Below are 20,125 nucleotides of genomic sequence, written 5' to 3' on the forward strand. Positions count from 1 at the left end.
ACCTAGTGTTTTCTGGCACTGCTAGGAGCACTATTAGGGCAGTTGTGGCTCTCTCCTGTCTCTCTGTATATGTGATTACTTACCTCCTATACCTAGTGTTTTCTGGCACTGCTAGGAGCGCTATTAGGGCTAGTGTGGCTCTCTCCTGTCTCTCTGTATATGTGATTACTTACCTCCTATGCCTAGTGTTTTCTGGCACTGCTAGGAGCACTATTAGGGTAGGTGTGTCTCTCCTGTCTCTGTATATGTGATTACTTACCTCCTATACCTAGTGTTTTCTGGCACTGCTAGGAGCACTATTAGGGCAGGTGTGGCTCTCTCCTGTCTCTGTATATGTGATTACTTACCTCCTATACCTAGTGTTTTCTGGCACTGCTAGGAGCGCTATTAGGGCAGGTGTGGCTCTCTCCTGTCTCTGTATATGTGATTACTTACCTCCTATACCTAGTGTATTCTGGCACTGCTAGGAGCGCTATTAGGGCAGGTGTGGCTCTCTCCTGTCTCTCTGTATATGTGATTACTTACCTACTATACCTAGTGTTTTCTGGCACTGCTAGGAGCGCTATTAGGGCAGGTGTGGCTCTCTCCTGTCTCTGTATATGTGATTACTTACCTCCTATACCTAGTGTTTTCTGGCACTGCTAGGAACACTATTAGGGCAGGTGTGGCTCTCTCCTGTCTCTCTGTATATGTGATTACTTACCTCCTATACCTAGTGTATTCTGGCACTGCTAGGAGCACTATTAGGGGAGGTGTGTCTCTCTCCTGTCTCTGTATATGTGATTACTTACCTCCTATACCTAGTGTTTTCTGGCACTGCTAGGAGCACTATTAGGGCAGGTGTGGCTCTCTCCTGTCTCTGTATATGTGATTACTTACCTCCTATACCTAGTGTTTTCTGGCACTGCTAGGAGCACTATTAGGGCAGGTGTGGCTCTCTCCTGTCTCTCTATATGTGATTACTTACCTCCTATACCTAGTGTTTTCTGGCACTGCTAGGAGCACTATTAGGGCAGGTGTGGCTCTCTCCTGTCTCTGTATATGTGATTACTTACCTCCTATACCTAGTGTATTCTGGCACTGCTAGGAGCACTATTAGGGCAGGTGTGGCTCTCTCCTGTCTCTGTATATGTGATTACTTACCTCCTATAACTAGTGTTTTCTGGCACTGCTAGGAACACTATTAGGGCAGGTGTGGCTCTCTCCTGTCTCTCTGTATATGTGATTACTTACCTCCTATACCTAGTGTATTCTGGCACTGCTAGGAGCGCTATTAGGGCAGGTGTGTCTCTCCTGTCTCTGTATCTGTGATTACTTACCTCCTATACCTAGTGTTTTCTGGCACTGCTAGGAGCGCTATTAGGGCAGGTGTGGCTCTCTCCTGTCTCTGTATATGTGATTACTTACCTCCTATACCTAGTGTTTTCTGGCACTGCTAGGAACACTATTAGGGCAGGTGTGGCTCTCTCCTGTCTCTCTGTATATGTGATTACTTACCTCCTATACCTAGTGTATTCTGGCACTGCTAGGAGCGCTATTAGGGCAGGTGTGTCTCTCCTGTCTCTGTATATGTGATTACTTACCTCCTATACCTAGTGTTTTCTGGCACTGCTAGGAGGACTATTAGGGCAGGTGTGTCTCTCCTGTCTCTGTATATGTGATTACTTACCTCCTATACCTAGTGTTTTCTGGCACTGCTAGGAGCACTATTAGGGCAGGTGTGGCTCTCTCCTGTCTCTGTATATGTGATTACTTACCTCCTATACCTAGTGTATTCTGGCACTGCTAGGAGCACTATTAGGGCAGGTGTGGCTCTCTCCTGTCTCTGTATATGTGATTACTTACCTCCTATACCTAGTGTTTTCTGGCACTGCTAGGAGCGCTATTAGGGCAGGTGTGTCTCTCCTGTCTCTGTATATGTGATTACTTACCTCCTATGCCTAGTGTTTTCTGGCACTGCTAGGAGCACTATTAGGGCAGGTGTGTCTCTCCTGTCTCTGTATATGTGATTACTTACCTCCTATACCTAGTGTATTCTGGCACTGCTAGGAGCACTATTAGGGCAGGTGTGTCTCTCCTGTCTCTGTATATGTGATAACTTACCTCCTATACCTAGTGTTTTCTGGCACTGCTAGGAGGACTATTAGGGCAGGTGTGTCTCTCCTGTCTCTCTGTATATGTGATTACTTACCTCCTATACCTAGTGTCTTCTGGCACTGCTAGGAGCACTATTAGGGCAGGTGTGGCTCTCTCCTGTCTCTCTGTATATGTGATTACTTACCTCCTATACCTAGTGTATTCTGGCACTGCTAGGAGCACTATTAGAGCAGGTGTGGCTCTCTCCTGTCTCTGTATATGTGATTACTTACCTCCTATACCTAGTGTTTTCTGGCACTGCTCGGAGCACTATTAGGGCAGGTGTGGCTCTGTCCTGTCTCTGTATATGTGATTACTTACCTCCTATACCTAGTGTTTTCTGGCACTGCTAGGAGCACTATTAGGGCAGGTGTGGCTCTCTCATGTCTCTGTATATGTGATTACTTACCTCCTATACCTAGTGTATTCTGGCACTGCTAGGAGCGCTATTAGGGCAGGTGTGGCTCTCCTGTCTCTGTATATGTGATTACTTACCTCCTATACCTAGTGTTTTCTGGCACTGCTAGGAGCGCTATTAGGGCAGGTGTGGCTCTCTCCTGTCTCTGTATATGTGATTACTTACCTCCTATACCTAGTGTTTTCTGGCACTGCTAGGAGCACTATTAGGGCAGGTGTGGCTCTCTCCTGTCTCTCTGTATATGTGATAACTTACCTCCTATACCTAGTGTTTTCTGGTACTGCTAGGAGCGCTATTAGGGCAGATGTGGCTCTCTCCTGTCTCTGTATATGTGATTACTTACCTCCTATGCCTAGTGTATTCTGGCACTGCTAGGAGCACTATTAGGGCAGGTGTGTCTCTCCTGCCTCTGTGTATATGTGATTACTTACCTCCTACACCTAGTGTTTTCTGGCACTGCTAGGAGCACTATTAGGGCAGGTGTGGCTCTCTCCTGTCTCTGTATACCATGTTCTGCTGTCGACCTTTTTCATTTCATTTTAATGTGTGTGTAAGGTCTGTATGTGTCATGATACTAAGGCAGTGTTGGCTAACCTTGACACTCCAGCTGTTGTGGAACTATATATCCCAGCATGCCCTGCCACAGTTTTAGCATGCCCTAATAGCAAAACTGTAGCAGTGCATGCTGGGTTATGTAGTTCCATAACAGCTGGAGTGTCAAGGTTAGCCAACACTGTACTAAGGCGTCTCTACATACCTACAAATATTGTGCAACACTAACTCCCTATTGTGTAGTGCACATGGTAATTGGCTGACACTCCCGTTAAGGAACTCAGATAGAATGGATGTATATAGATAGATATATATATATCACTGCTGGAATCTCTACTGACGAAGATAGACAGGAGTGATAAAAGGATCTCTCCCGTACCACCGATCAGGGTCAGATACTGTAAAAACTTTGCCATGTGGGATACTGTTTCTTTCCTTGCAGTGAGTCTAGAGACATGGATCACCGATGGTGCAAGTAATTAAATTGCCTGTTATATGTATGCATGTGTATGTTATACTGTATGTATATATATAGTGTATATATATATATGTATCTATGGGGTGTATATATATGTATGTATGGGGTGTGTATATATGTATATACAGCCACCCGCCCGATCTATCTTGGATGCTAAGCAGGGTCAGGCCTGGTTAGTACTTGGAGACCGCCTGAGGACACCAGGTGTTGTAGGCTTAAATCTGACAGGTGTGGCAAAAAGGGGACACTAGTCCTGTCCCACAGTATTCTTTCCAAAAGGAAATGACAGACTTGATATTGCATTTTCAGTTTCATAAAGCTGATTTATGTCCTGTTGTCTGCTAGGGAACATACGGATAAACAAATTTCAGAAGTCCCGGCGGTTATATATATGTTTCTCTTTTCAGGCATAGCAGTATATAAGGTGATAGAATTCCTTTTGTACAGCTGCGTCCTGTCATGGTAATCTACAGGGGGTAGATCCTCTCATATCCTGTCTGCGGTTTCCTCCCCTAGAAGTTCTTATACAGGACCCTCGTTTCGGCCCTTCGGGTTCCGGGTTGTGCACTGGACTATCATCTTCCTGTGGTTCCGTAATTCAGGGTAGAGCCGCTATAACATCTACTATACATAAAGTTACGTCCACTGCTGAGTCTAGGGCAGGATGGCTTTCCTCTTACCTGGGGGTTCCCACAGTGGGAGCGAGTATTTAGGACTTCAATGGCGTATGGACGGAGTCTTGTACGAACGATTGGGTCTGGGTTTTCATCACTTGAGAATACAAGCCTGACTTATTAGTCTCACTCTCTACCTTGCTTTTTTTTACCAAGTCTCCAACAATAGTAGTATTATTTTACAGCAGATTATACACTAGCTTCTATCCACAATTGTGAAGATCCAGGTTCCCAGACATCAGACCAGTCTTTGCGTGATTCCGAGGCCTTACAGCTCGGTCAGACCTACTCTGAACTTGTAGAATCTCACTTTCTCCGTCAAGCACCAAGTGACTAAAACTTCACTGTCACACTGCCAAGGGTTGTGCGCTGTCACCTTTTATTGCATTATTGTATCCATAGAGAGCTAGACAATCTCTCATACAAGCGTCTCACCCACTGCAGACACACCCTCCAACGATGTGCAAGCTACAGAATACCTGTATTATTTACTACAATCTCACTCTATTCTTACAGATTTTCAAGTTTCACATAGTCCCTTCAGTTGATGCAGGTCTAGAGAAGGGCGAATCGCCATATCTCTGGATATCAAAGACTATTTCTTCACATCCCTTTAAGGCCGCCTCACCAGGTGCTTCTGAGATTCGTTTTCTGGATCTCTCCTTTCCACAGAGGTCATGGTTGTTATGACGGTTCTCCTTCTGATACAGGAGTTCATTATTATCCTTTACCTAGACGATCCTCTGCTGAAGGCCCATTACGGGGTCTAATTACTGCAAATGTCAGTGATTCACAACCGTCTCCTTTGTCAGGGGTGGTTTCTGTATTTACCCTAGTTTTTTCTGCTACAAGAAAAGAAAAAAAAACACCTGAGTGTTCCGTCATCAGGAAAAAGCAGCTTCCATTCAGGACATGGTGACGAGAGGGTCCTTCGACATCGTCTGGTATTGATTTGGATTTCTCTCCGGGATTTTTCAACTACTCCTCTCTTAGTGAGCAGAATCCCATCTTTCCCTGTTACTACAGGTAAAAGTTAGTCCCAGAACTCGGATACCCTTCTCTGGTGTTTGAACTACATTTCCTATTGGAGGGAAAGAGATTCAGAGTTGGGGATGGGACTCTCTTCACCACAGACACGAGTCTGAGAGGATGTGAAGCTGTGTTTCCGGATCAGCACTTCCAGGGCCGTTGGGTTTCACTGGAAGCTAGTCTGCTGATAATCATATTGGAATAGCCGGCGGTTTTCTACGCTATTCAGAAAGCAGATCACCTGTTCTGAAGTCACAGTACGACGCCAGGATAGTGGCGCACATTAACCACAGTGAATATGTCCAGCGATTGTAAAGGAAGTATGCCGGATTCTAACCTGGGCGGAGCGGTTTGCAATGGCAATCTCGAATATTTTCATTCCAGGTGTAGAGAATTGAGAGACCGACTTCCTTAGCCGGTAGGACGAGCATCCAGGGCTCTACTCCTGTAGGTCCCTTTTTTACCTATGGTGCTGTCTTCCTCAGGTCGCCCTCAGGACATCAAGTCGCAAACATGAACTGAGTTTCTACTGCTCTAGTATGAGAGACCCGAAGGCAGTGGCGGTGGAGGCATTGTCATCACCGTGGCAGTTCACGTTTCCTCTACTCCCTTGGATTTTACACATCAGAAGGGTGAGGGCCAGGGATCTCTTGTTATCTCCGGGTTGACATAGTAGATCTTGGTATTTCAGCCTTCAGTTTCTGCAGGTCGACGATCCATGGCCTATACCTCTGAGAGAAGTTCTCGTACTACCGGTTCCTTTAGTCTATCCACACTTTAGGCCATTTTCAGAATTACAGGAATCCAATACAGGGTAAGCCCTGCTAAGCTTAGCGCTTGGAAGGAGGGTAATTCTAAGCATTACCACCGTTATGATCAATCTTCTGTTGCATTGTGTGAATGTGGAGGGGCTCTTCCTACTGAATTCAACCTAGCCACATTCTGCAAACAGGTTTCTCACCTGGTATAGTATGCGGTTGGGTTTGCTGAAAGCTCAATTTTCAGCTTTGACCATTTTCTTCCAGAACAAGTGCGTATTGCATTCTGGAGGTTCAGATTTTTTGTACAGGGTGTGATGTGGTTGCTACCACCCTTTGTTCCTCCTGCTGCTCATGGCAAATGGATCTCGTATTTTCTTTCTTACAGTCTCCTCTGTTTGACCTTTTGTTGTTGGAGGAGTTCAGATACCTTTCATGGAAGGTGACACTGGCATCAGCCAGGAGGGTGTTGGCTCTGGGAGCTCTATCCTGTTGTCCTCCATTCCTGATATTTTACGAAGATAGAGCGGACCTCTGTACTAAAATGGATTTTCTTTCAAAAGGGACTGCAGCCATATGCAAATCAAGTTTTATTTGTTTTGTATGATGCTGTTCGTCTTGGTTGGCCAGCTTCAAAAGAGTCTCTGGCCCTCTGGTTTCGTATGATTATCAATCAGGCGCATATGACTTCATCTTAGGAGTCTCTGTTTTCTCCTACGCCATTTGCTCTATTGGTTCTTCATGGGCGTTTGCTCACAGGGTTTTTCCATGTAGTTCTTTACCGAGAGGATATTTGGTCTGGCCGACATTCCTTTCTTTTTCTAGAATGGCAATGTTTGCGGCCTCTGCGGTGCAGTATGACCGGTCTGTTATGCAGGGTTCTCAGCGCTTTCCCGCCCGTACTGGGAGCTCTGGGACGTCCCCACTGTCTTAAAGTCCTCTAGTGTCCCCTAGTGGATGAAGGAGAAAACAGGATTTTGGTACTTACCGATAAATCCCTTTCTCCGATTCCATAGGGGACACAGGACGCCCACCCGGCGCTGTTCTTCCTGCCAGGATTGGGGTTTTTTATGCTATGTCTGTTGGACAATGATTTGATGTCTCTTGTTACATTTTTTAGTCCAACCTTTTCCTAGGTTCTGTGTGCTTGCTTCGCCTCCTCCTCTTCCGCACAGTTTTCTAATACTGAGGCTTGGAGGGGGGTATAGAGGGAGAGGAGCTAGTTACACTTCTTAAAATTTAAAGTGCCAGCTCCCTCTCAGCACCGTCTATACCCCACTGTCTATGCTCTCCAGTGTCACCTATGGAATCGGAGAAAGGGATTTATCGGTAAGTACCAAAATCCTGTTTTCTCTACAGAACATACATTTAAACCATATAGTGCATAGCCTATTAAATATACGTTGCTTCATGCACTAATGCATTGCAGATCAGCTGCAGTGCATTACAGCAATACATATATACTTTAATACAGTTTATTATAAACCTTGTGCAGTGTGCTTTTACACTGTGTCCTCACTGGGACCGTAACTGTTTCAGCGCTGGTCGCAGTGGCTCCCAGCGTGCAGCCACATTCTACCTACACTCCCCCAGTGCAGTGGGTCCAGGCCGCGGCATATAAAACATTAAAAACACACTTATTAACACTTTTGTCCGTTTAAAAATGGTGCCGCAGCACGGGGGTTAACCCCTTCGGCACCGTGGCGTACATTTTAAACACGTGTGGTCTGCCTCCCGCCACAAAAGGGTACAATAGATTGTCCATCAGAGTATGGCCTCCAATGGGAACGATTATGTGTCTGGGATTGCCTGCGACACTCCCATAATACGCCGATAACACGGACCTTCTCTGCGTGTGTGCACAGCCATCTCTCTCTCATCACCCAGAAATTGCCATTACTGTGTGCGCCTGTTTCACAGATGTATGCAATGCTGATATATACACAGATTAAGCGATTGTTTGACATTGCGCATGCGCGTAAGCCGCACTGCTTACGTGTAACGATTGATTTGTGATTACGCCTGCATGGAAGTAGATTCACAAAGTGAGTGACAGCGTTTGGGAGAAGTAAAGGCGGGTGGTTAGAAAAACGCAGGTGTGTCGTTTAAATGCTATTTCATGGGCATGAATAAATTAGCTATAGTGATCTCCTTTGCAGCATTAGAGCTCAGTGTGTGTCAGGAAAGCGGCAGTGTGTGCGGAGGGTCAGACTTCCTGCATGGCTGCCTGATCTGCATCAATGTTACCGATGTTTACACTGGTGCACGTCATTGGACAGATATGAGGAGGCAGCAGTGGGTGTCCCTATGCTGGGCTGTGCTTACACTGTTCAGATATGAGGAGGCAGCAGTGGGCGTCCCTATGCTGGGCTGTGATTACACTGTACGGATATGAGAAGGCAGCAGTGGGCGTCCCTATGCTGGGCTGTGCTTACACTATACGGATATGAGAAGGCAGCAGTGGGCGTCCCTATGCTGGGCTGTGCTTACACTGTATGGATATGAGAAGGCAGCAGTGGCGTACCTATGCTGGGCTGTGCTTACACTGTACAGATATGAGGAGGCAGCAGTAGGTGTCCCTATGCTGAGCTGTGCTTACACTGTACGGATATGAGAAGGCAGCACTGAGTCCCTATGCTGGGCTGTGCTTACACTGTACAGATATGAGGAGGCAGCAGTGGGCGTCCCTATGCTGGGCTGTGCTTACACTGTACAGATATGAGGAGGCAGCAGTGGGCGTCCCTATGCTGGGCTGTGCTTACACTGTACAGATATGAGAAGGCAGCAGGGGGCGTCCCTATGCTGGGCTGTGCTTACACTGTACGGATATGAGGAGGCAGCAGTGGGTGTCCCTATGCTGGGCTGTGATTACACTGTACAGATATGAGGAGGCAGCAGTGGGTGTCCCTATGCTGGGCTGTGCTTACACTGTACAGATATGAGAAGGCAGCAGTGGGTGTCCCTATGCTGGGCTGTGATTACACTGTACAGATATGAGGAGGCAGCAGTGGGCATCCCTATACTGGGCTGTGCTTACACTGTACAGATATGAGGAGGCAGCAGTGGGCGTCCCTATGCTGGGCTGTGCTTACACTGTACAGATATGAGGAGGCAGCAGTGGGCGTCCCTATGCTGGGCTGTGATTACACTGTACGGATATGAGAAGGCAGCAGTGGGCGTCCCTATGCTGGGCTGTGCTTACACTGTACAGATATGAGGAGGCAGCAGTGGGCGTCCCTATGCTGGGCTGTGCTTACACTGTACAGATATGAGGAGGCAGCAGTGGGCGTCCCTATGCTGGGCTGTGCTTACACTGTACAGATATGAGGAGGCAGCAGTGGGCGTCCCTATGCTGGGCTGTGCTTACACTGTACAGATATGAGGAGGCAGCAGTGGGCGTCCCTATGCTGGGCTGTGATTACACTGTACGGATATGAGAAGGCAGCAGTGAGCGTCCCTATGCTGGGCTGTGCTTACACTGTACAGATATGAGGAGGCAGCAGTGGGCGTCCCTATGCTGGGCTGTGATTACACTGTACAGATATGAGAAGGCAGCAGTGAGCGTCCCTATGCTGGGCTGTGCTTACACTGTACGGATATGAGGAGGCAGCAGTGGGCGTCCCTATGCTGGGCTGTGATTACACTGTACAGATATGAGGAGGCAGCAGTGAGTGTCCCTATGCTGGGCTGTGATTACACTGTACGGATATGAGGAGGCAGCAGTGGCGTCCCTATGCTGGGCTGTGATTACACTGTACGGATATGAGAAGGCAGCAGTGGGCGTCCCTATGCTGGGCTGTGATTACACTGTACAGATATGAGGAGGCAGCAGTGGGCGTCCCTATGCTGGGCTGTGATTACACTGTACGGATATGAGAAGGCAGCAGTGGGCGTCCCTATGCTGGGCTGTGATTACACTGTACAGATATGAGGAGGCAGCAGTGGGCGTCCCTATGCTGGGCTGTGATTACACTGTACGGATATGAGAAGGCAGCAGTGGGCGTCCCTATGCTGGGCTGTGATTACACTGTACGGATATGAGGAAGCAGCAGTGGGCGTCCCTATGCTGGGCTGTACTTACACTGTACGTATATGAGAAGGCAGCAGTGGCGTCCCTATGCTGGGCTGTGATTACACTGTACGGATATGAGAAGGCAGCAGTGGGCGTCCCTATGCTGGGCTGTGATTACACTGTACAGATATGAGGAGGCAGCAGGGGGCGTCCCTATGCTGGGCTGTGATTACACTGTACGGATATGAGAAGGCAGCAGTGGGCGTCCCTATGCTGGGCTGTGATTACACTGTACGGATATGAGGAGGCAGCAGTGGGCGTCCCTATGCTGGGCTGTGATTACACTGTACAGATATGAGAAGGCAGCAGTGAGCGTCCCTATGCTGGGCTGTTCTTACACTGTACAGATATGAGAAGGCAGCAGTGGGTGTCCGTATGCTGGGCTGTGCTTACACTGTACGGATATGAGAAGGCAGCAGTGGACGTCCCTATGCTGGGCTGTGCTTACACTGTACAGATATGAGAAGGCAGCAGTGGGCGTCCCTATGCTGGGCTGTGCTTACACTGTACAGATATGAGGAGGCAGCAGTGGGCGTCCCTATGCTGGGCTGTGATTACACTGTACGGATATGAGAAGGCAGCAGTGGACGTCCCTATGCTGGGCTGTGCTTACACTGTACGGATATGAGAAGGCAGCAGTGGGCGTCCCTATGCTGGGCTGTGATTACACTGTACAGATATGAGGAGGCAGCAGTGGGCGTCCCTATGCTGTGCGGTGATTACACTGTACGGATATGAGAAGGCAGCAGTGGGCGTCCCTATGCTGGGCTGTGCTTACACTGTATGGATATGAGAAGGCAACAGTGGGTGTCCCTATGCTGGGCTGTGATTACACTGTACGGATATGAGAAGGCAGCAGTAGGTGTCCCTATGCTGGGCTGTGCTTACACTGTACAGATATGAGGAGGCAGCAGTGGGCGTCCCTATGCTGGGCTGTGCTTACACTGTACAGATATGAGAAGGCAGCAGTGAGCGTCCCTATGCTGGGCTGTGATTACACTGTACAGATATGAGAAGGCAGCAGTGGTGTCCCTATGCTGGGCTGTGCTTACACTGTACATATATGAGGAGGCAGCAGTGGGCGTCCCTATGCTGGGCTGTGATTACACTGTACAGATATGAGGAGGCAGCAGTGGGTGTCCCTATGCTGGGCTGTGATTACACTGTACGGATATGAGAAGGCAGCAGTAGGTGTCCCTATGCTGGGCTGTGCTTACACTGTACAGATATGAGGAGGCAGCAGTGGGCGTCCCTATGCTGGGCTGTGCTTACACTGTACATATATGAGGAGGCAGCAGTGGGCGTCCCTATGCTGGGCTGTGATTACACTGTACAGATATGAGGAGGCAGCAGTGGGTGTCCCTATGCTGGGCTGTGCTTACACTGTACGGATATGAGAAGGCAGCAGTGGGCGTCCCTATGCTGGGCTGTGCTTACACTGTACATATATGAGGAGGCAGCATTGGGCGTCCCTATGCTGGGCTGTGCTTACACTGTACGGATATGAGAAGGCAGCAGTGGGCGTCCCTATGCTGGGCTGTGATTACACTGTACGGATATGAGGAGGCAGCAGTGTGTGTCCCTATGCTGGGCTGTGCTTACACTGTACGGATATGAGAAGGCAGCAGGGGGCGTCCCTATGCTGGGCTGTGATTACACTGTACAGATATGAGGAGGCAGCAGTGGGCGTCCCTATGCTGGGCTGTGATTACACTGTACGGATATGAGGAGGCAGCAGTGGGCGTCCCTATGCTGGGCTGTGATTACACTGTACGGATATGAGGAGGCAGCAGTGGCGTCCCTATGCCCGGCTGTCAGATGGGTTAAATACGCAGCATGTTTTTCGATATTAGTGGCAGTGGGTGCCGTGAGTAGGAGACATACGTATGCAGCCACCCGGCTCTCACTGCACATCATAGACGGACAGGTTTGTAGAGCTATATATAAGATATTGGAATGGCCGTGCGAGTTGCCAGTGGCTACAGGTATTCAGGTATCACTTCTGTACTTAGGGAAGTTAAGACACACTCTCTGTACACTACAATAGAGGCAGTCACTATACGATACCTTCTCCAGACGGTGAATGTAATCCCTGAGCAGTCTCTCCTCTGCTTGCTTGAGGCCCAGCTCTTCGTCTGCCAGTGTGGGGTCATCTGTAGGGGTCTCAGTGCCAGGACTGCTTTCTGTGGCTTTACCTGGATGGCAAAAATTAACAAGGAGGTTCTCCTATTAATTTATAACGTGCATCTGCAACTCTGTTTTCTGTGTATGTTACCCCTCCCTATACATGATGGCACCTGTCATTACTATTAGGGTGTGCAGTCTGGGCCCCTCTCTATACATGATGGCACCTGTCATTACTATTAGGGCGTGCAGTTTGGAGCCCCTCCCTATACATGATGGCACCTGTCATTACTATTAGGGCGTGCAGTCTGATGGCACCTGTCATTACTATTAGAGCATGCAGTCTGGGGCCCCTCCCTATACATGATGACACCTGTCATTACTATTAGGGCGTGCAGTCTGGGGCCCCTCCCTATACATGATGACACCTGTCATTACTATTAGGGCGTGCAGTCTGGGGCCCCTCCCTATACGTGATGGCACTTGTCATTACTATTAGGGCGTGCAGTCTGGGGCCCCTCCCTATACATAATGGTACCTGTCATTACTATTAGGGCGTCCAGTCTGGGGCCCCTCCCTATACATGATGGCACCTGTCATTACTATTAGGGTGTGCAGTCTGGGGCCCCTCCCTATACATGATGGCACCTGTCATTACTATTAGGGTGCACAGTCTAGAGCCCTTCCCTATACATGATGGCACCTGTCATTACTATTAGGGTGTGCAGTCTGGGGCCCCTCCCTATACATGATGGCACCTGTCATTACTATTAGGGCGTGCAGTCTGGAGCCCCTCCCTATACATGATGGCACCTGTCATTACTATTAGGGCGTGCAGTCTGGGGCTCCTCCCTATACATGATGGCACCTGTCATTACTATTAGGGCGTCCAGTCTAGAGCCCTTCCCTATACATGATGGCACCTGTCATTACTATTAGGGTGTGCAGTCTAGAGCCCTTCCCTATACATGATGGCACCTGTCATTACTATTAGGGTGCGCAGTCTAGAGCCCTTCCCTATACATGATGGCACCTGTCATTACTATTAGGACGTGCAGTCTGGGGCCCCTCCCTATACATGATGGCACCTGTCATTACTATTAGGGTGTGCAGTCTGGGGTCCCTCCCTATACATGATGGCACCTGTCATTACTATTAGGGCGTGCAGTCTGGGGCCCCTCCCTATACATGATGGCACCTGTCATTACTATTAGGGCGTGCAGTCTGGAGCCCCTCCCTATACGTGATGGCACCTGTCATTACTATTAGGGCGTGCAGTCTGGGGCCCCTCCCTATACGTGATGGCACTTGTCATTACTATTAGGGTGTGCAGTCTGGGGCTCCTCCCTATACATGATGGCACCTGTCATTACTATTAGGGTGTGCAGTCTGGGGCCCCTCCCTATACATGATGGCACCTGTCATTACTATTAGGGTGTGCAGTCTGGGGCCCCTCCCTATACATGATGGCACCTGTCATTACTATTAGGGTGTGCAGTCTAGAGCCCTTCCCTATACATGATGCCACCTGTCATTACTATTAGGGTGTGCAGTCTGGGGCCCCTCCCTATACATGATGGCACCTGTCATTACTATTAGGGTGCGCAGTCTAGAGCCCTTCCCTATACATGATGGCACCTGTCATTACTATTAGGATGTGCAGTCTAGAGCCCTTCCCTATACATGATGGCACCTGTCATTACTATTAGGATGTGCAGTCTAGAGCCCCTCCCTATACATGATGGCACCTGTCATTACTATTAGGGTGTGCAGTCTAGAGCCCCTCCCTATAATTTATAATGTGCACAGAAATATTATAGGTCAGAGCTTGGAGTATAATATGGTCCACTTGAAGGATGACAATTACGGCTTGTTCACTTTTGCATTTACACATGGTGACGCTGCTGAAAAGACAATTTAATATAATCATGCCTTATTTCAGAGGTAAAATATATATATTACACTGCTAATCATCAGATTTGTGATCAATTGGGAATACTATTTATGTAATCCAGCCATTCTACAAAAAGGGCAAAGGACCAGATCAACCCAGGCTACACCAATGGTGGCCATGGAATCGGTATGTTATACCGCCGGACCTAAGCCTGGCGGATGAAATACCGACGCCGGAAGGACGGCAGATGGAGATCCCAACAGGGTATTAACCTAACCCCTCTCCCCTCGTAACCCACCCTTAGTGGTGCATAACACTAATATCCCCCCCCCCTAGTGCCTAAGCCCAGCCCCCCTCAGGGGTTCCTAAACCTAACCCTCCCAGAGGGTGCCTGACGCTAACCCCCCTTCCCCTAGCCTAACCCTAAAATAAATCGACAATTTGGAACATTTTTGGAATAAAAAATGTGGTTAAACAACACCACTAGCCCCGTACTGTGTCTGCTACAGATGGCGTCTGACAAAGCTGTGCACAGCTTGAGTCTCCCATATCCAAATTTTTGGGACCAGGGGCATTTTGGATATCGGAATATTCTGTATTTTGGAATTATTGCATACCATAATGAGATATCTTGGAAATGGGACCCCACAGAAAGCATTTATGTATCATACACACCCTATTCACACAGCCTGAACATTATTTTATACAAAACTTTTTACATTTGTACCTTAAACAAAGTTTGTGTACATTGAACCAGCAAAAAACAAAGGTTTCACTACCTCAGTCATGCCAAAAAAATTCCATGTTTCGGAAAACTTGCTTATGGGAGACTCAACCAGTATACAGTGGAATTATACCTGAAACCCCAATCATACATATATAATGCTGGTACCTGTACTATAAAAGCTCTAAGTAAAAGTTACACTACACTATATGTATACTCACATGGTGGACAGGAAGCAACAAGAGACTTCTGCTGTTCTGGAGATGATTCTGCATTTATTGGTTTAGAATTTACATCTTCTGTCTTTGGGTCTGGAAAGGTTTCTGGAGATCTCTGGAGCAGTACAGCTGGATTTGAGATGGATTTGGGGCCATTTTGTTCTGGCCTGGCAGCTCGTGTTACTGCTTGCAGTGGAGAAGACCTTTTTGCTCTTGTGTGACCCGAGTCGTGGAGGCCCTGACCCAACTCCACTGACCCATGAGTGCAATTTGCTGTATTCTCTTTGCAGATTTTTGAGTCCCCCACAATCACCCCACAGGGGTCTGTCTGTTTCCCTTTTTTAATGACGACTGGGGAGCTGCCATCACGGTCTTTCACTTGTTTACCATCTCCTCTGTTTTTGTGTTTTTGGTTGTAAACCACTCGCACAATTCTGCTTTCCCCGCGGCCCATGCGTGTCAGTGGCTTCCTTGATTCCTGGTTTGGAGGCTTGGAGACCTCATCCATTATTCTGTGATAACTTTCAGACCATTGGACAAGTGTTTGGGAAGTCACTGCAGCAGTGTCAAATCCCTACAGTAAGCCAAAATCCACCAGGACTGTTGAGGAAAAGAAACATACAATGATATTAGCTGAAAAGCAAGACTTCACCTGTGCTACAGCTATAGTGTGCAGCCTATACACAGACTATACCAGGATAATGGGGCAAGCCGTCACCTGTGCTACAGCTATAGTGTGCAGCCCATACACAGACTGTATACCAGGATAATGGGGCAAGCCTTCACCTGTGCTATAGTGTGCAGCCTATACACAGACTGTATACCAGGATAATGGGGCAAGCCTTCACCTGTGCTACAGCTATAGTGTGCAGCCCATACACAGACTGTATACCAGGATAATGGGGCAAGCCTTCACCTGTGCTACAACTATAGTGTGCAGCCTATACACAGACTGTATACCAGGATAATGGGGCAAGCCTTCACCTGTGCTACAGCTATAGTGTGCAGCCTATACACAGAATGTATACCAGGATAATGGGGCAAGCCGTCACCTGTACTACAGCTATAGTGTGCAGCCTATACACAGACTTTATACCAGGATAATGGGGCAAGCCGCAACCTGTGCTACAGCTATAGTGTGCAGCCTATACACAGAATGTATACCAGGATAATGGGGCAAGCCTTCACCTGTGCTACAGCTATAGTGTGCAGCCTGTACACAGAATGTATACCAGGATAATGGGGAAAGCCGTCACCTGTGCTACAGCTATAGTGTGCAGCCTATACACAGACTGTATACCAGGATAATGGGGCAAGCCATCACCTGTGCTACAGCTATAGTGTGCAGCCTATACACAGACTGTATACCAGGATAATGGGGCAAGCCTTCACCTGTGCTACAGCTATAGTGTGCAGCCTATACACAGAATGTATACCAGGATAATGGGGCAAGCCGTCACCTGTGCTACAGCTATAGTGTGCAGCCTATACACAGAATATATACCAGGATAATGGGGCAAGCCGTAACCTGTGCTACAGCTATAGTGTGCAGCCTATACACAGACTGTATACCAGGATAATGGGGCAAGCCTTCACCTGTGCTACAGCTATAGTGTGCAGCCTATAAACAGACTTTATACCAGGATAATGGGGCAAGCCGTAACCTGTGCTACAGCTATAGCGTGCAGCCTATACACAGACTGTATACCAGGATAATGGGGCAAGCCGTCACCTGTGCTACAGCTATAGTGTGCAGCCTATACACAGACTGTATACCAGGATAATGGGGCAAGCCTTCACCTGTGCTACAGCTATAGTGTGCAGCCCATACACAGACTGTATACCAGGATAATGGGGCAAGCCTTCACCTGTGCTACAGCTATAGTGTGCAGCCTATACACAGACTGTATACCAGGATAATGGGGCAAGCCTTCACCTGTGCTACAGCTATAGTGTGCAGCCTATACACAGAATGTATACCAGGATAATGGGGCAAGCCGTCACCTGTGCTACAGCTATAGTGTGCAGCCTATACACAGACTATACCAGGATAATGGGGCAAGCCGTCACCTGTGCTACAGCTATAGTGTGCAGCCCGTACACAGACTGTATACCAGGATAATGGGGCAAGCCTTCACCTGTGCTACAGCTATAGTGTGCAGCCTGTACACAGACTGTATACCAGGATAATGGGGCAAGCCTTCACCTGTGCTACAGCTATAGTGTGCAGCCTATACACAGAATGTATACCAGGATAATGGGGCAAGCCGTCACCTGTGCTACAGCTATAGTGTGCAGCCTATACACAGACTGTATACCAGGATAATGAGGCAAGCCGTCACCTGTGCTACAGCTATAGCGTGCAGCCTATACACAGACTGTATACCAGGATAATGGGGCAAGCCGTCACCTGTGCTACAGCTATAGCGTGCAGCCTATACACAGACTGTATACCAGGATAATGAGGCAAGCCGTCACCTGTGCTACAGCTATAGCGTGCAGCCTATACACAGACTGTATACCAGGATAATGGGGCAAGCCTTCACCTGTGCTACAGCTATAGCGTGCAGCCTATACACAGAATGTATACCAGGATAATGGGGCAAGCCTTCACCTGTGCTACAGCTATAGTGTGCAGCCTATACACAGACTGTATACCAGGATAATGGGGCAAGCCTTCACCTGTGCTACAGCTATAGTGTGCAGCCTATACACAGACTGTATACCAGGATAATGGGGCAAGCGTTCACCTGTGCTACAGCTATAGTGTGCAGCCTATACACAGACTGTATACCAGGATAATGGGGCAAGCCTTCACCTGTGCTACAGCTATAGTGTGCAGCCTATACACAGACTGTATACCAGGATAATGGGGCAAGCCTTCACCTGTGCTACAGCTATAGTGTGCAGCCTATACACAGACTGTATACCAGGATAATGGGGCAAGCCTTCACCTGTGCTACAGCTGTAGTGTGCAGCCTATACACAGACTGTATACCAGGATAATGAGGCAAGCCGTCACCTGTGCTACAGCTATAGCGTGCAGCCTATACACAGACTGTATACCAGGATAATGGGGCAAGCCTTCACCTGTGCTACAGCTATAGTGTGCAGCCTATACACAGAATGTATACCAGGATAATGGGGCAAGCCTTCACCTGTGCTACAGCTATAGTGTGCAGCCTATACACAGACTGTATACCAGGATAATGGGGCAAGCCGTCACCTGTGCTACAGCTATAGTGTGCAGCCTATACACAGACTGTATACCAGGATAATGGGGCAAGCCTTCACCTGTGCTACAGCTGTAGTGTGCAGCCTATACACAGAATGTATACCAGGATAATGGGGCAAGCCGTCACCTGTGCTACAGCTGTAGTGTGCAGCCCATACACAGACTGTATACCAGGATAATGGGGCAAGCCGTCACCTGTGCTACAGCTATAGCGTGCAGCCTATACACAGAATATATACCAGGATAATGGGGCAAGCCGTCACCTGTGCTACAGCTATAGTGTGCAGCCTATACACAGACTGTATACCAGGATAATGGGGCAAGCCGTCACCTGTGCTACAGCTATAGTGTGCAGCCTATACACAGACTGTATACCAGGATAATGGGGCAAGCCGTCACCTGTGCTACAGCTATAGTGTGCAGCCTATACACAGACTGTATACCAGGATAATGGGGCAAGCCATCACCTGTGCTACAGCTATAGTGTGTAGTCTATACACAGACTATATACCAGGATAATGGGGCAAGCCTTCACCTGTGCTACAGCTATAGTGTGCAGCCTATACACAGACTGTATACCAGGATAATGGGGCAAGCCGTCACCTGTGCTACAGCTATAGTGTGCAGCCTATACACAGAATGTATACCAGGATAATGGGGCAAGCCTTCACCTGTACTACAGCTATAGTGTGCAGCTTATACACAGAATATATACCAGGATAATGGGGCAAGCCGTCACCTGTGCTACAGCTATAGTGTGCAGCCTATACACAGACTGTATACCAGGATAATGGGGCAAGCCTTCACCTGTGCTACAGCTATAGTGTGCAGCTTATACACAGACTGTATACCAGGATAATGGGGCAAGCCTTCACCTGTGCTACAGCTATAGTGTGCAGCCTATACACAGAATGTATACCAGGATAATGGGGCAAGCCGTCACCTGTGCTACAGCTATAGTGTGCAGCCTATACACAGACTGTATACCAGGATAATGGGGCAAGCCGTCACCTGTGCTACAGCTATAGTGTGCAGCCTATACACAGACTGTATACCAGTATAATGGGGCAAGCCGTCACCTGTGCTACAGCTGTAGTGTGCAGCCTATACACAGAATGTATACCAGGATAATGGGGCAAGCATTCACCTGTGCTACAGCTATAGTGTGCAGCTTATACACAGAATGTATACCAGGATAATGGGGCAAGCATTCACCTGTGCTACAGCTATAGTGTGCAGCCTATACACAGACTGTATACCAGGATAATGGGGCAAGCCGTCACCTGTGCTACAGCCATAGTGTGCAGCCTATACACAGACTGTATACCAGGATAATGGGGCAAGCCTTCACCTGTGCTACAGTTATAGCGTGCAGCCTATACACAGACTGTATACCAGGATAATGGGGCAAGCCGTCACCTGTGCTACAGCTATAGCGTGCACCCTATACACAGAATGTATACCAGGATAATGGGGCAAGCCGTCACCTGTGCTACAGTTATAGCGTGCAGCCTATACACAGAATGTATACCAGGATAATGGGGCAAGCCGTCACCTGTGCTACAGCTATAGTGTGCAGCCTATACACAGAATATATACCAGGATAATGGGGCAAGCCGTCACCTGTGCTACAGCTATAGTGTGCAGCCTATACACAGACTGTATACCAGGATAATGGGGCAAGCCGTCACCTGTGCTACAGCTATAGTGTGCAGCCTATACACAGACTGTATACCAGGATAATGGGGCAAGCCGTCACCTGTGCTACAGCTATAGTGTGCAGCCTATACACAGACTGTATACCAGGATAATG

The 20,125-nt window shown here is 48.2% G+C and overlaps 1 protein-coding gene across 1 annotated transcript in view; it reads right to left on the reverse strand.

Annotated features, from left to right (window-relative positions):
* LOC148439591 (terminal uridylyltransferase 4-like) overlaps nt 1–20,125 on the reverse strand; it is a gene marked incomplete at its 3' end in the record, with an annotated part of 394,965 nt that overhangs the window by 335,702 nt on the left and 39,138 nt on the right. The window contains exons 2-3 of the mRNA XM_088464538.1: nt 15,081–15,677; nt 12,185–12,312 (exon numbers count right to left, since the gene is read on the reverse strand). Coding sequence (XP_088320664.1) covers nt 12,185–12,312; nt 15,081–15,585 — 633 coding nt within the window. The remainder of the gene's footprint in view (nt 1–12,184; nt 12,313–15,080; nt 15,678–20,125) is intronic.

Source organism: Taudactylus pleione, unplaced genomic scaffold (genome assembly GCF_031769625.1).
Source record: "Taudactylus pleione unplaced genomic scaffold, aTauple2 ptg001678l, whole genome shotgun sequence".
In the NCBI taxonomy this organism is placed as follows: Eukaryota; Metazoa; Chordata; class Amphibia; order Anura; family Myobatrachidae; genus Taudactylus; species Taudactylus pleione.